The sequence below is a fragment of the Ctenocephalides felis genome, unplaced genomic scaffold (assembly GCF_003426905.1).
Source record: "Ctenocephalides felis isolate EL2017-DRISC unplaced genomic scaffold, ASM342690v1 CF-g0.4_SCAFFOLD_01886, whole genome shotgun sequence".
Classification (NCBI taxonomy): domain Eukaryota; kingdom Metazoa; phylum Arthropoda; class Insecta; order Siphonaptera; family Pulicidae; genus Ctenocephalides; species Ctenocephalides felis.
The window spans coordinates 184,529,231-184,542,515 of NW_020538040.1; the positions used below are offsets into that span (position 1 = coordinate 184,529,231).

Here is a 13,285-nt window from a genome sequence, read left to right on the forward strand (position 1 = left end):
TTTCGTGATAATGCAGGATTGGCTAGAGAGGATGCTGAAGCAGTTAGGAGATCTGAATATATCAATTCAATATTGACTCCTCCTTCAACAGTTCCAGTTTCAAGGCCCAATATTCCAGTTAGCGTCGCTGCCAGTGTAAATTCCTTGACTCCTTCAAGTACTACGACAAACACATCTGTATCAAACAGTAATTCACAAACAACCTTTATAAATTCTGTCGTGCCAGATCCATTGGACTTCATAATTGGTATTACCGGTTCTCCAAGTAGACAAGGTGATGCTCCAGGTAATCTAATTTCTGTAGCTTCCAACAATTGGGCCATGTTAGATGAAGGGGCTGGTCCTAGTAGACCTAGAAGTAATGCAAATAGCACTACTGAGACCGCTTCTGCTCCTGTTACGGGTCCTATCGGTCCAGGAGGAGATGCTCCGGGAAACACTAATTCTTCTGACATTCCTGATTGGGTAGATCCTTCATTTTTGGCAGCATTGCCAGATGAAATGAGAGCTGAAGTATTAGCTGAGCAAATGAGGTAAGTGGGAATGATTATAAAAATATAACTCACAATTGTATAAAAACTATAAATCCTACATAAAAAAGTAATAAAAAAAATAGTATATCATATAATCAATAATGGAATATATTTTAATCTATAATTATGGAATATATTTGTGTAACTTCAATATTAATATTTAATTAAATTAATTTTCCAGAAATCAAAAGTAAAAATTCTACTTCATATGTTGCAAAGACATATTTTGTTGTTACAAGTTCATATAAATTTGTTTTCAACGCATAAGCAATTATATATTTTTTTTTACATAATTCTTGCAATAATCGGAAATGTGCATAATAATATACAGATTACAAAGAATTCGCGTACGAGCTCAAACAATGACCACAGAAACCAGCCCTGTGGGTTTGGCTGAAGTAAATCCAGAATTTTTAGCAGCTCTGCCACCAGCTATACAAGAAGAAGTTTTAGCACAGCAAAGGATAGAGCAGCAAAGGCAAGCTGCAGCTACAGCAAATCCTAATGATCCTGTAGATGCTGCTGCTTTCTTCCAAAATCTGCAACCTTCGCTTAGACAGGCTGTAAGTATATAATTGTAGTTCTTACTGTTGCTTGTTTAAGATCTAAGAATCCTGGCCAAACTAGAACGAATGATCATCTTAATTTGTTGCAAACTCTTTTCCCGTTCTGAGTCCTGCGAAACTTGGTTACAATGTGTGATTTGTTCTCTTTGTGTTTGCGCGTTATGTGCTGATGCCGCAAAGAGGACGAAACGATTTAATTATGAATTGTCTTCTTGAAAATTAGTATCTTAGTATATTCTTAACTTATATGCCATTGCATTTTTTTCTTAATAAATGTTTCCATGGTTTCTACTTAATTAATAGACAATGTTGCTGGGCAGTCAGTGAATCTGAGATGAGTAAAAACAATTGAGACTTATTGTAATGTCATTATATAAATAAATGTCATTGAAAAACAAAACAGTTTAAACATTATCACATGATTCTTTAATAAAAGTAAAACTTTGTTATTGTAATTTTTAAAGATTTTGACTGACATGGAGGAGTCACAAATATCTGTACTTCCACCTGAATTGGCAGCAGAAGCACAAAATTTACGAAGGGATTGGGAAAGTCGAAATAGACAATTGATGCAAGAAAGATTTCTTAATCAAATTGGGCATTCGACTACTACACTTTCCTCAATACTTCGCAGCAGAGGTTTGTATTTATATATGTTTGCATTAGATTTGTTTCATATGTTTGATATTTAAATATATCTATGAATTTTATGACTTCATATGTGTGATTCACTCAGGTATCATGGGTAATCAAATGAACAACCCTCATGAACGGCAAGGAACCACATGGTTGGCATGGAATCGTCCAGACGGAAATACTTCTCATTCCTCAACAGCTCTATCTGTTAATATGAATATAGAAAGGACTGGAAGACCACTTCTAGATCATGAGTCCTTAACATGCTTACTGGTTCTTTTATTTATAGATGAACCTAAATTTAATACTTTAAGATTACATCGTGTTATACGCAACCTATGCTCACATGTTCCAACCAGAGAATGGGTTATCAAATCATTGCTGTCAATTATAGAAAAGAGTAACGAAAGTAATGATCCATTTCCGGTTAGGTCCATAAATTCTGTGGAACGACCGCAATGGTTGAATATTAGTCTGGATGCAGCTTTGGGTTGCAGGGCAAATGTATTTTTAATGAAGCGACTCATCACTCGAAGGAATAAATCTTCATCACCCATAGCAATTCATCCCCAGGCTGCATCTGTGGTCTGCAAACATACTTTAGAGTTATTGATATCGTTGGCAAAAAGTTTCCCAGGCTACTTCTTACCAAATGATTTCAAACCTCCAAGTAAAGAAAAAATACCAAACAAAGAATCGCAAGAGTCTGGTTCTACTAAAACTTCCAATGACTTCTGGGATATACTCATTAGATTGGATTCTAGTTCATCCTCTAGAAAAGGAAAAGGTGTTCTCCGTATGCCTAAAGATTTTACTGAATCTGTAAATACCAGCAGAAACTTTGAAACTTCACCATTCGGGCAATTAGTGTCAATGCTCTCATTTAATGTTATCAAGAGAAGTTCCCAATTGACAGATAAGTTACTGCGGCTGTTATCTTTAATTTCAAGCGATCTACCAGTAACACATTCCTGTTCAAGTGGAGTGGAGAATTCTGATGAATCACCTGAATTTGTACCTGATTCTCCTGAACATTTACAGTTAGCTATTCAAGTGCTAACTTCCAAAAGCTGTTCTGAGGATGGGTTGGAAGATGCCACTGCTTTGTTATTAAATCTTTCGCACTACTCTGCGAGAACGAGAAAAATGGTATTATTATTTTTATTCATTACAATTCTTAAGTATGAAATTAAACTTGTAATAAACATAATATACATGATGTCATGTCAAATTGATGAACACTGATTGTGTCTATTATCTCAATTCCACATGATGCCAGTTTGGTTTTTGTATAAACATTTTTTATTCCTCACATAACTTGAACAAAATTTAGTACAATGTTCTGCATTGTGAAATTTAATTATTTTATTACTTCAATTTTATTTTTAGATATTACGCTTATTGCTTAAAGGAGCAATTGATTTATCTGTGATGGTGCAAACTCATATTAGTAATTTAGTAAAGGAGCTGAAGACTATGAATAATGTTAAGAAAGATATAAATAAAGATGAGAACGTGGGCGACAACTTAAAGGCATCTAAAGGAATTTTGAAAGATAGATTTACAAATGATGCAGTCATTGTTGCAGCTTCATCAAAAACCAAAGCAACTTGTGATTTACAACTTCCTTCAATGGCACCGCTTATATCAAAGACATCAAGTCAAGCCTTCTTCTTACGAATTCTAAAGGTTATTGTTCAAATTAAGGAAGTTGAAGATTCTAAATTGGGTAAGTGTTCTAGAGAATTTTTAAATGGTTTGACTTTTTATTGGTTTATTAACTTGATTTTTTTTTTCGTTATATAGAATTTGAGAGGCCAGAAGTAGAAGAAAATGTCTCGATGGCTACTGCTGATATTGAAGATGGAGCTTCTGGTGAACCGCAAAATAATCCTAACAGTGAAGCAACAAATGCAATGGATACTAGTGCTGATGCTATGTCAAATAAAAATAACATATACACTCCTACTTTCACTTTGTTGAGTGAAGCTTTGAATTTGGATAGTCTTTGGAACACTCTTAGTCAGTGCCTGTTTGAATTGGAGGAAACTCCTGATCATCATGCAGTCTTAGTATTACAACCAGCTGTGGAAGCCTTTTTCCTTGTTCATTCAGCTTCACGAAATAAGAGAAATCCTCATATTCAGGAGCAACCAATCTCTAATAATGTCAGTTCTAGAGAAGTTCAAGAGGGTGGAAGTAATAATGCTTCTAGTAACCGAATCAGTGGCTCTGTTTCTCCTTCTCCTCCTATAGACAATAATGATGTAGCACCTTTATCACCTTTGGATGGCGCATCTCATGGAACAGAAGGCGCAAATAACACTGTCGTGCAACGAACTGAAAACAAACCATCTGTCAGCAGTTTACACACTGATCAAAAGAAGTTTTTGGCTTTTGCAGGTAGATTTGTGCATGAGATTTATTTTGTCTTTAACCCTTTTGGTATGGTTGGTAGTTTTTTTATGATATTCGTAAGTACAGTGGACGTGAAAATGTAGAAAAGCAAATATAATTGTTCCATATTCGGCGGCGCCGATTTGCTCATAGATTGTTTTTGAATCGTAAAGGGTTCAATTAGTTTGTTATTTTTATCTTAACAATTATTACACATTCTTGTAGAATATAAAAATTGTTAAATATTTGCTAAATTTACAATGTTCAATTGATCAAATTTATTTTTATCTATAATTTACAGAAACTCACAGGACAGTTTTAAATCAAATTCTGCGTCAAACAACTACTCACTTGGCTGACGGTCCATTCTCAGTATTAGTGGATCACACGCGAGTATTGGACTTTGATGTTAAAAGACGATACTTCAGGACAGAATTAGAGAGGTTAGATGAAGGTGTTCGACGCGAGGAACTAGCTGTGCATGTGCGCAGAAGTCATATATTTGAGGATTCGTTCAGGGAATTGTATAGGAGAAACTCTGAGGAATGGAAAAATAGATTCTATATTGTCTTTGAAGGTATGCAAGCCAGAAACATATTACTAATTGATAACTTTTAATGTTTGATAACTTTCAATATCATTAATATTTATGATCTCAACAGATGAAGAGGGGCAAGATGCAGGTGGCTTACTAAGAGAATGGTATGTCATAATTTCCAGGGATATTTTCAACCCAATGTACGCATTGTTCACTGTATCACCAGGAGACAGGGTGACTTACATGATTAATTCATCAAGTCATTGTAATCCCAATCACTTGTGTTACTATAAGTTTGTAGGAAGAGTTATAGGTATGGCTATAGGTTTAACTTTGATATGGATATCTATGAAATATAAATAATTATTTACAATTATTATTTTGCAGCCAAGGCAATTTATGATAACAAATTACTTGAATGTTACTTCACGAGGTCATTCTATAAGCATATTCTTGGCATACAAGTGAAGCATACTGATATGGAAAGCGAGGACTACAGTTTTTACCAAGGCTTGGTATATTTAACTGAACATAATGTTTCTGACTTGGGTTATGATCTAACATTCAGTGCTGAAGTTCAAGAATTCGGTGTTACTGATATAAGAGATTTAATTCCTAATGGCAGAAATATACCTGTCACCGAGCAAAATAAACATGAGTATATTAGAAGGGTGTGTCAAATGAAAATGTGCGGTGCTATAAGGCAACAGTGAGTATTTGAATATTTGATAACATTTATGTATTAAATACATAAATCATTTTTTTTTTTGTGCAGATTAAATGCCTTCTTAGAAGGGTTCTACGACATCATTCCTAAACGGTTGATATCTATTTTCAATGAGCAAGAACTAGAGCTACTGATATCCGGTTTACCAAATGTTGATATTGAGGACTTGAAGGCAAACACAGAATATCATAAATACCAGACAACATCGATACAGGTAATTAAAAAACAAAATCATATTGTATAATATATTTGTACCTCTGATATTTATATTTGTACACAGATTCAGTGGTTCTGGAGATCTCTGCGCTCTTTTGATCAGGCTGATAGAGCCAAGTTTTTGCAGTTTGTAACTGGCACTTCTAAAGTTCCGTTACAAGGTTTTGCTGCTTTAGAAGGCATGAACGGTGTGCAGAAATTCCAAATCCATAGAGATGATCGTTCAACTGACAGGTTACCTTCTGCACATACATGGTAAGTTACTTTAATGGATCAGGATAGAGTTATTGAAATTATAGATAGAGTTATATCGATTTATGTTTGTTCCAGCTTTAATCAACTAGATTTGCCTGTATATGAAACATATGATAAGCTGCGATCCTATCTACTAAAAGCAGTACACGAATGTTCTGAAGGTTTTGGATTTGCCTAAATTCTCAGAGTAATGATGTAGATAACAATGGAATAAATATATAACTGAATTAAATAATAAGAGCTGATTACATTGCTCATCATAACTAATAAATTATTTTGTTTATACTAGATTTTTGTATATTTTAAGACTGAAGGTGTAACATCCAATCTATGGAATATTTTTTTTTGTTAAGCTCTGTATATTATTACATAATAAATATATAAAATATCAGGGTAGTGAAATATACCCTGTCTATCTGCTTTATATATTATGTTTTTTCTTTAAGTATCATTATTCATTCATAAACAGTGATTTTACAATGAACACATGGGTCATTAAAGTATTATGATTGTTACATTTGTTTGTAACATAACGCAAATACTGATTATCAGTATTTTTGAAGAATTCTAGAAAACTAAAAAAAAGTTGTGAATTTTTTTTTCAGAGTCGCCATTTTGTGTATTTTTTTTATGACCTGTTCATAGTTTGTATGATAGCGACCTGATTTTGGTTTAATAATATACTCTTTATTTATCCATGAATAATATACATATTTACAATTTTTTCTACAGATTATTTTGAAGGCTATAATCATAATCATGGCTATGGTCAGGTGCCAATTTTTTGAGATACCCAACTTCATTCTCTTCTAGAATCAAAATTTTGTCTATTTTTAATTTTTTTTGTTATATATTCTCAAAACGTTAATTATGCGTAATAAAAAATATGATAAAAATAATGTTTGCCTTTTTACAGTCTCGCAAAAATCGCATAAAATTTATGCCTCTAGACTGATCGTGCCTTAAGGCAAATTGCTGGAACTTCCCGTACCGTAATTAAAAATCTTGGTATGGAACTCAAAAAAAATTACACAAAATGTGTACACATTATTAAAATCTCTATAAAATATCTGATAATTTGATGTGCATATGTCCAATAAACATTTTTGACCGCCAAACGTAATTTTTTTAACTTATTTTTATTGTACATTGTTAGAGTCCATAATCGCTAGACCTGCCTTCCCAAAAATCAAAACCAGTTCTTCATCTTGTCAATTCAAGTAAAATGTTTTTTGAATTATTAAAATCGGACGCTCCGTTCTCTTAAAAACTGAGTTACCGTTTTTGGCACTTTTTGCCCTGTATCTTCGGAACGGTTAGACCTGCCTTTGCCAAAAACTAATCAGCAAGTATCCTTAACAATACGAATCGAATGTTTTTTTAATTATTTAAATCAAACGAAAATGTGTGTACACACATACACATACATCAGTTTTTCCAAGATATGCCAAAATGTTCAGAAACCTTTCAAACGTAAAGATATGTAATTTTTGAAGTAAAACTTCTTTAGGCGCGATATGGGTGTAAAAATTTTAGGCGCGACACGGTGTAAATCCGTACAATGCAACGAAAATGCCAACGTGTAGTTGAACACTACGACGCCGTAAGCGCTGATGTCGCGAGTATCCACTCCCGTCATGTCATGCGTAAGTCGAGCGCTAAACCCTATATGAACTTGCATTAATTGAATCACGTTTTTTTTACAAAAGAAGAGGTTGCTGTATTATGTCCTCATGGAATAAGACTTTTCTTAGAGAATAAATGTGCCATGGAATATAATAAATTTATATTGAATCTCGTTGAAGACAAAATAATATCTACTGCCACGGATATTTATGTAGGTTGCCATGCGACAGATCAACAATCATACATTCGTCAACAGTTTCAAAAAATCGGTTATTGATACCGGGGCTTTGCCGTATGAAATTATTTTAGTTCTGAATAAATTTTACATAATAACAACTAATATTGATGTAAGTGATGGCTTAGCTAATGGTTGTGTGGGAAAATTAGTGTACATAGAACGTGGCGATAATGATGAACTTCTACGTTTATGGTTTGAATTTCCCGGTAAGATAGGTAACAAAATTAGGAAGAAAGCTTCACATCATATTCAAACTCTTAATATCAGTAGGACAGCTGTGCCGATGCTCAGGAGATCTTATTATTATTGATGTTATATGATTATTAAAAGATGATTTTTAAAATTCAAATATGATGTTTTTTTTATTTTTATCTTAATTGCCTACTCATACAATATTAAAAGTTTTACTTCAATCGCGTGTGATCCTTACGCGCACTCTTTTTTTTTTTATTTTCGATTACTATAACTTACCCTACGGAAAGTTAATAATATTTTTTTTTTATTTTCTCAAAAACAATCGTTTCGTTAATACAAGCGAAAGGTTTTTTGAATTATTCAAATCGGATGCTTCGTATGCTAGCCATGACTTGGTTAAATTGAATTGAAGTTAAAACTAAAGCTTTTTTGTTTTTGATAAGAAAATTTAAAACGTTAAGAAAATATCAAAATAATATTTGACGTTCTTTGTTATTTATTTGACATCATTTACATAATAATGAAAAATGAAATTGAGTTTTAGCGCGTTTTGGTGGTTTGAAATTGTTAATCCGTTGGATTAGGCAATACCGGCATGAAGTTTCTAGAAGAATAGTCAGTTTAGTGTTGGCTGCTTTGTTTCAAGTTTCGTGTGATTCGCATTGCAATGTGCATGATTGAGAAACACGCTTCGTGGCTAGTGCGGTCATGATGTTTATTGTACAAATATTTAGGTATGGTTGTTCGAAAGTATTTCTAATCTAATACGCAATTAATTGATTTATAATTAAACCATGGAGGACGATTGGGGTGAGGTTTTACATGAAGATTATATTGATATACGATAGTGATCCATGTGCCGTTTTCTGACATTTAAGCTTTTATTGCAGAAAATATTGTAACCCCGAAAGTTCCGTCGATTGTTCCAAACAATCCTCTTAACAAATGGGCTGGTGAAGATGAAGACGATGAAGTGAAGGTGAGGTGTCAGAATATGTTGTCGCGTCACGATATGAATTTCTTATTAGCTTTAATTTCACTGTTTCGTTACGTCATTTTTAAACATTCCATTTGCGAATTTAACTTCCTTTTGGCACTGTATTTGATTTTTCTAGAAACGAATGAATAAAATTTCTAGTGTGTCCACATGTGAATCAGCTACTTGTTATCAGTTATTTGTTGATAGAAGCTTTTGTTTAATCATAACAAGCTGAGGAATTTCTTGCACTTTTGTAAACAAATTTTGTGTTCTTTATTTTTTGGTGAACTAGTTTTCTTTTGTGAGTGTTGTGACATATGTTGTATTCATTTAATAAAGTTCTAATTTGTGTATTCAATTTGGAAACTAATTGGTGTAATATTGTCTAAATTGGTTTAATACCTATAAATCACTACAGTAGTTACTAAATGTGAAATGATCGAACCAACTAAACTTGTATACGATATTTGATCATATGTTTATAATTTGTTTACAGTTCTTAATATATCGATATGAATTTGCTTTCTAGGAAAGTTGGGAAGATGAAGAAGAAGAAAAAAAGGATGTAGAGAAAAATGATTCAAATAAAAATGAACCTATTAAAACTAAACCAAAAAAGTCCTTAGCAAAAAGTGTTGCAGAGAAGGAAGTGAGTATAAAAAATTGTTTGAAAATGTTTAGATTTACACTATAAACTTTTTAGAAATTAAGATTGGAGGAAGCTGAACGTAGACAGCGAGAGGAGGAAGAGAATATGACTCCTGAGGAAAAACGTGAAGCTGAGCTTCGTAGGAAAAAGCTTCAAGAAGAAGCTGACTTGAGATTAGCTCTTGAAACTTTAGGTAATACTTAGTTATTTAATGAAGTACATTTTTTTCTGTTTTTGAATCAGAAAAAATATTTTAATTTAATTCAATACTATTTAATTTCAGGAGTAGCACCCAGTATTGACAGCATCAATCCTAATGACAAAGCAGGCTTTGAGGAGCTAGCAGATGCTATTAATAGAAAAGTGTCTATATATAAATCCAGAGATGAATTTCCTGCTTTCGTGGAGGATCTATTTCGAAACATCTGTGTGAATTGTAAGCAAAATATATTACTATAGTTTACTTCAACAGTTGCGAAAGTGCACTTGTTATATATAATATCCCAAAATTTCTTCCAATTTTCAACAAAAATAAGATATTTTAAAAAATGCTTTGCATCAGTACTGCAACTTAATATCTTCATAATTTTTTCTCACAAATATTTTTTTATTACAGTAAATTCCTTTGATCTTAAGAAATTGAAACTCACGATAGATAATATGTATATGGAGAAACAAAAAGCTGAAAAGGGCGACAAAGCTAAAAAGTCTAAGGGAAAAGGAAAAGCTAAATTGAAAATGGAGGGCGATAATGCTATAATGAATCAATATGGAGCTTATGATTATGATGATTATGATGATTTCATGTGATCATTGTACTATCTATTTTCAAAGCATAATAAAATGTAAATGTTCAGGTTTTTGGTTTAAATCCAATTATTTCATTAAAAAAATTTCATATCTACTTTTCTGTTTTTTTACATCAAATTAATAAATTCTTGAATGTTGAAATGCGTTTTGGTAGAAAATATTTGTTTGTGGAATTTGAAATTGTTTGTTGTTAGAACAATTCAACTAACATGGTTTCAAAGGAAATGCTTTGTGTCAACAAGGAGAATGTATATAATTGAAATATTTTCTCTGCAAAGTCAGTCTGCTGATATAAATTTTGCATATCTAACAAATCATTTTTACTTTGTACTCGCAATTGTTATTTTTTTACAGTTTTAATATGTTTGTAGTTTTATTGTATTGATTTTTATTTCATTTAACAATGAAAATGTAAAAGTATGTTCATTATTTCATATTTTGATATACCAGAAATTAATTTATTAATGTGTTAATTATTTTATGTATCAAATTGTTTACATTCTTAATCAATGTTTTTTCAAAATCAAAATATTTTTTTATTGTTTTTTTTTTGACTTTGTATACAAGTACATTAGTCATATACATTCTATCAATCAACTTTACAGTTTTGTTTTCTAGTAGTTTTAAGTTAATTATTCTCCATTCAATAACAGAATTCGAATAGATAAATTGTATTAGGAGTAAGAAGAAAAAAATTAGAACTTGCTGAAATTAAAAAGAAGAACGAAGAAAAAATGGAATAAAGATGTAAGTTCTATTCAACTTAGAAATTTGAAAATAATAAAGAATTGAAGAAAATAAGAAAAATTAAGAATAGGATATATATAGATATATATATTCTATAGATTGAATATGATATAAAAAATAGAATGTAAATAAATAAAAATGTTGTAAGTGGCTAAATGCTCAAAGTAAGCAAGGCCAAATGAAAAATTAAAAAAAAAAATCCATTTGCCTTACAATGTTGTACATATTACATCAAAGATATTATAATTATATTTAGTTACCATTTCAAATATCGCGCGCGAAAGCAAATGGAGGGTATCGAATCTGACATCGACGACTTGACAGGTAATGGCATATTATCATGTTGGCAGCACTACAACTGTAACAAAAGTTTTTCAACAAGTTTTAATATTTTGAAGCTTTATATATTAAATTCAATCACGCATAATATTATTGATATTTAGTACATTCGTACATTTATTTATATTCACATTTTTATATTTATTAAATTTTAGAAGTCCGCAGAAACGACGTTCCTTTATATACCATCGTAAGGCGCGGTAAGTTATTTTGAATTTCCCGCTGCATAGACTGGTCGCAAAGATCTGGAATGTTCTTAAAACAATTTAAAATTAAATATTATTGAATTTATTAAATTATTTTGAAAATTAATTACATAATTAAGAATAAAAACAATATAAATAATTATTATTTATTTGGATTCCTACATATCAGAGATTAAAACGTGATTTGAATGAGAACATTTGTGACTTGTGTTTTAAATTGATTCATAAATAGTCATATTTACTGTGTTGTCTTTTTTTCTACAAAAGTTTATTTTTTGTGCAGAATTAAATTTAAATTGTTTTCTGTTTTGAAACTAGGACAATAAAATACAAAGACTAATCTTCAATATAAAGTGGCTTAAAGTTCCTGACTGCTGCAAAGTTGCTGCAGAAATAATAACAGTCTTTAATAAAATTGTGTATATTTCTATACATTTGCTAGTGCTAATGTCGATTATAGTTGTTTAAGCATAAATTTAATAATTTACAAAAGTGTTTCCAAAATGTCTATCAGTGGTCCCACTAGGCAGGGTAGTCAACGTTCATCTTCGATCGAACGTAGTACGGCGTGCGAGCGCCTTGCAGTCAGCACTGTCCGAACAGAGTGCCGTGTGTTAGTTAGCTGTTAGTTTCTGTGAGTTTATCGTGTGAACAACGGCTGAGGAGTGGTGTTACCGCTTGGCATAAATAAAAGATGATTTTCTTGTTCGATTAAAAATAATTGTATATGTAAATAGTTCAAATGTGATATGTGTATTTACTAAATAACGTTAATAATAGTTTTCGATATGTTTCGCTGCATTCCTATATTTAAAGGTTGCAATCGGCAAGTGGAGTTTGTGGACAAAAGACACTGTTCTTTACCAAACGTGCCCGAAGATATTTTACGCTATTCAAGAAGTTTGGAAGAACTGTTATTGGATGCTAATCATATAAGGGATTTGCCTAAGGTGAGTTTAACAATTTGTTATTATTGTTAGGGCGTTGGCTTTTCGGTTTGTTTACACGTCAAACGGGCCCTATTTATTTAGCAACGCGCTCATTTTTACGTAAATTTGATAAAAGTTGCACCAGGTAACTCATTTTTACACGACTGGCGTACAAACTGTCCCAAGTGTCAAATGATCACGATATAACCTTAATTCTTGTCAATTTGACATTTAATTGATGTCCAATTGTTTACGCATTCTTTCGCCTATTATTTATTTACTATTTATATAGAACTGATATAATTGCATTTGGAATGCATTCCCTGTTACCGTTTATCAATTAAAAGTACATAAACAAGCGTGACATTTGTTGCTTTAACAAGTGTTCCATGGCCATGAGAAACGTCATGAATTTTTGAGGTGTATTTAATTGCATATATGAATCATATTAATTGTTAATTATTTTAATCTAATTTATTGGTTCAATTAATGCTGGAACTAGGCTATTTCACTTTTATTTTTCTGTTACATATCGTTATGGAATGAAATTACTTTTATTTTCAACTATATTCGGTATCAACAGTTGATAGTCTTATTTATATACTGTTATATAAATTAGAACAGTTTCGTTTAGATTATATTAGTTTTTCTCGAAAATCATGTTATTTTTTGTTCTTGAGTTAACACAGAGTATGTAAA

General features: G+C 31.6%; 2 protein-coding genes across 2 annotated transcripts; both read left to right on the forward strand.

The window, feature by feature from the left end:
* Positions 1-285: 285 nt before the first annotated feature.
* On the forward strand, positions 286-6,178 carry LOC113377341 (E3 ubiquitin-protein ligase HUWE1-like). The gene is made up of 12 exons (XM_026617624.1): positions 286-533; positions 865-1,096; positions 1,564-1,738; positions 1,836-2,884; positions 3,125-3,464; positions 3,542-4,138; positions 4,434-4,709; positions 4,795-4,983; positions 5,058-5,379; positions 5,446-5,611; positions 5,678-5,868; positions 5,944-6,178. The coding sequence occupies exons 1-12, from the start codon at positions 322-324 to the stop codon at positions 6,044-6,046; spliced, it is 3,852 nt and encodes a 1,283-aa protein (XP_026473409.1). The 5' UTR covers positions 286-321; the 3' UTR covers positions 6,047-6,178.
* A 2,374-nt stretch (positions 6,179-8,552) lies between these two features.
* LOC113377975 (eukaryotic translation initiation factor 3 subunit J-like) lies at positions 8,553-10,411 on the forward strand. The gene is made up of 6 exons (XM_026618450.1): positions 8,553-8,737; positions 8,818-8,906; positions 9,436-9,555; positions 9,610-9,748; positions 9,839-9,991; positions 10,172-10,411. The coding sequence occupies exons 1-6, from the start codon at positions 8,722-8,724 to the stop codon at positions 10,363-10,365; spliced, it is 711 nt and encodes a 236-aa protein (XP_026474235.1). The 5' UTR covers positions 8,553-8,721; the 3' UTR covers positions 10,366-10,411.
* The last annotated feature ends 2,874 nt before the right edge of the window (positions 10,412-13,285 follow it).

What these genes read in the sequence shown, in the direction of transcription:
- LOC113377341 (XM_026617624.1), top strand. Translation starts at nt 322, where the DNA reads ATGTTAGATGAAGGGGCTGGTCCTAGTAGACCTAGAAGTAATGCAAAT. An exon ending in CTGCGAGAACGAGAAAAATG is followed by an intron (nt 2,885 to 3,124) that starts GTATTATTATTT and finishes TTTTATTTTTAG; the next exon opens with ATATTACGCTTATTGCTTAA. An exon ending in ACCAGACAACATCGATACAG is followed by an intron (nt 5,612 to 5,677) that starts GTAATTAAAAAA and finishes ATTTGTACACAG; the next exon opens with ATTCAGTGGTTCTGGAGATC.
- LOC113377975 (XM_026618450.1), top strand. An exon ending in ATGAAGACGATGAAGTGAAG is followed by an intron (nt 8,907 to 9,435) that starts GTGAGGTGTCAG and finishes TTTGCTTTCTAG; the next exon opens with GAAAGTTGGGAAGATGAAGA. An exon ending in ATTAGCTCTTGAAACTTTAG is followed by an intron (nt 9,749 to 9,838) that starts GTAATACTTAGT and finishes ATTTAATTTCAG; the next exon opens with GAGTAGCACCCAGTATTGAC.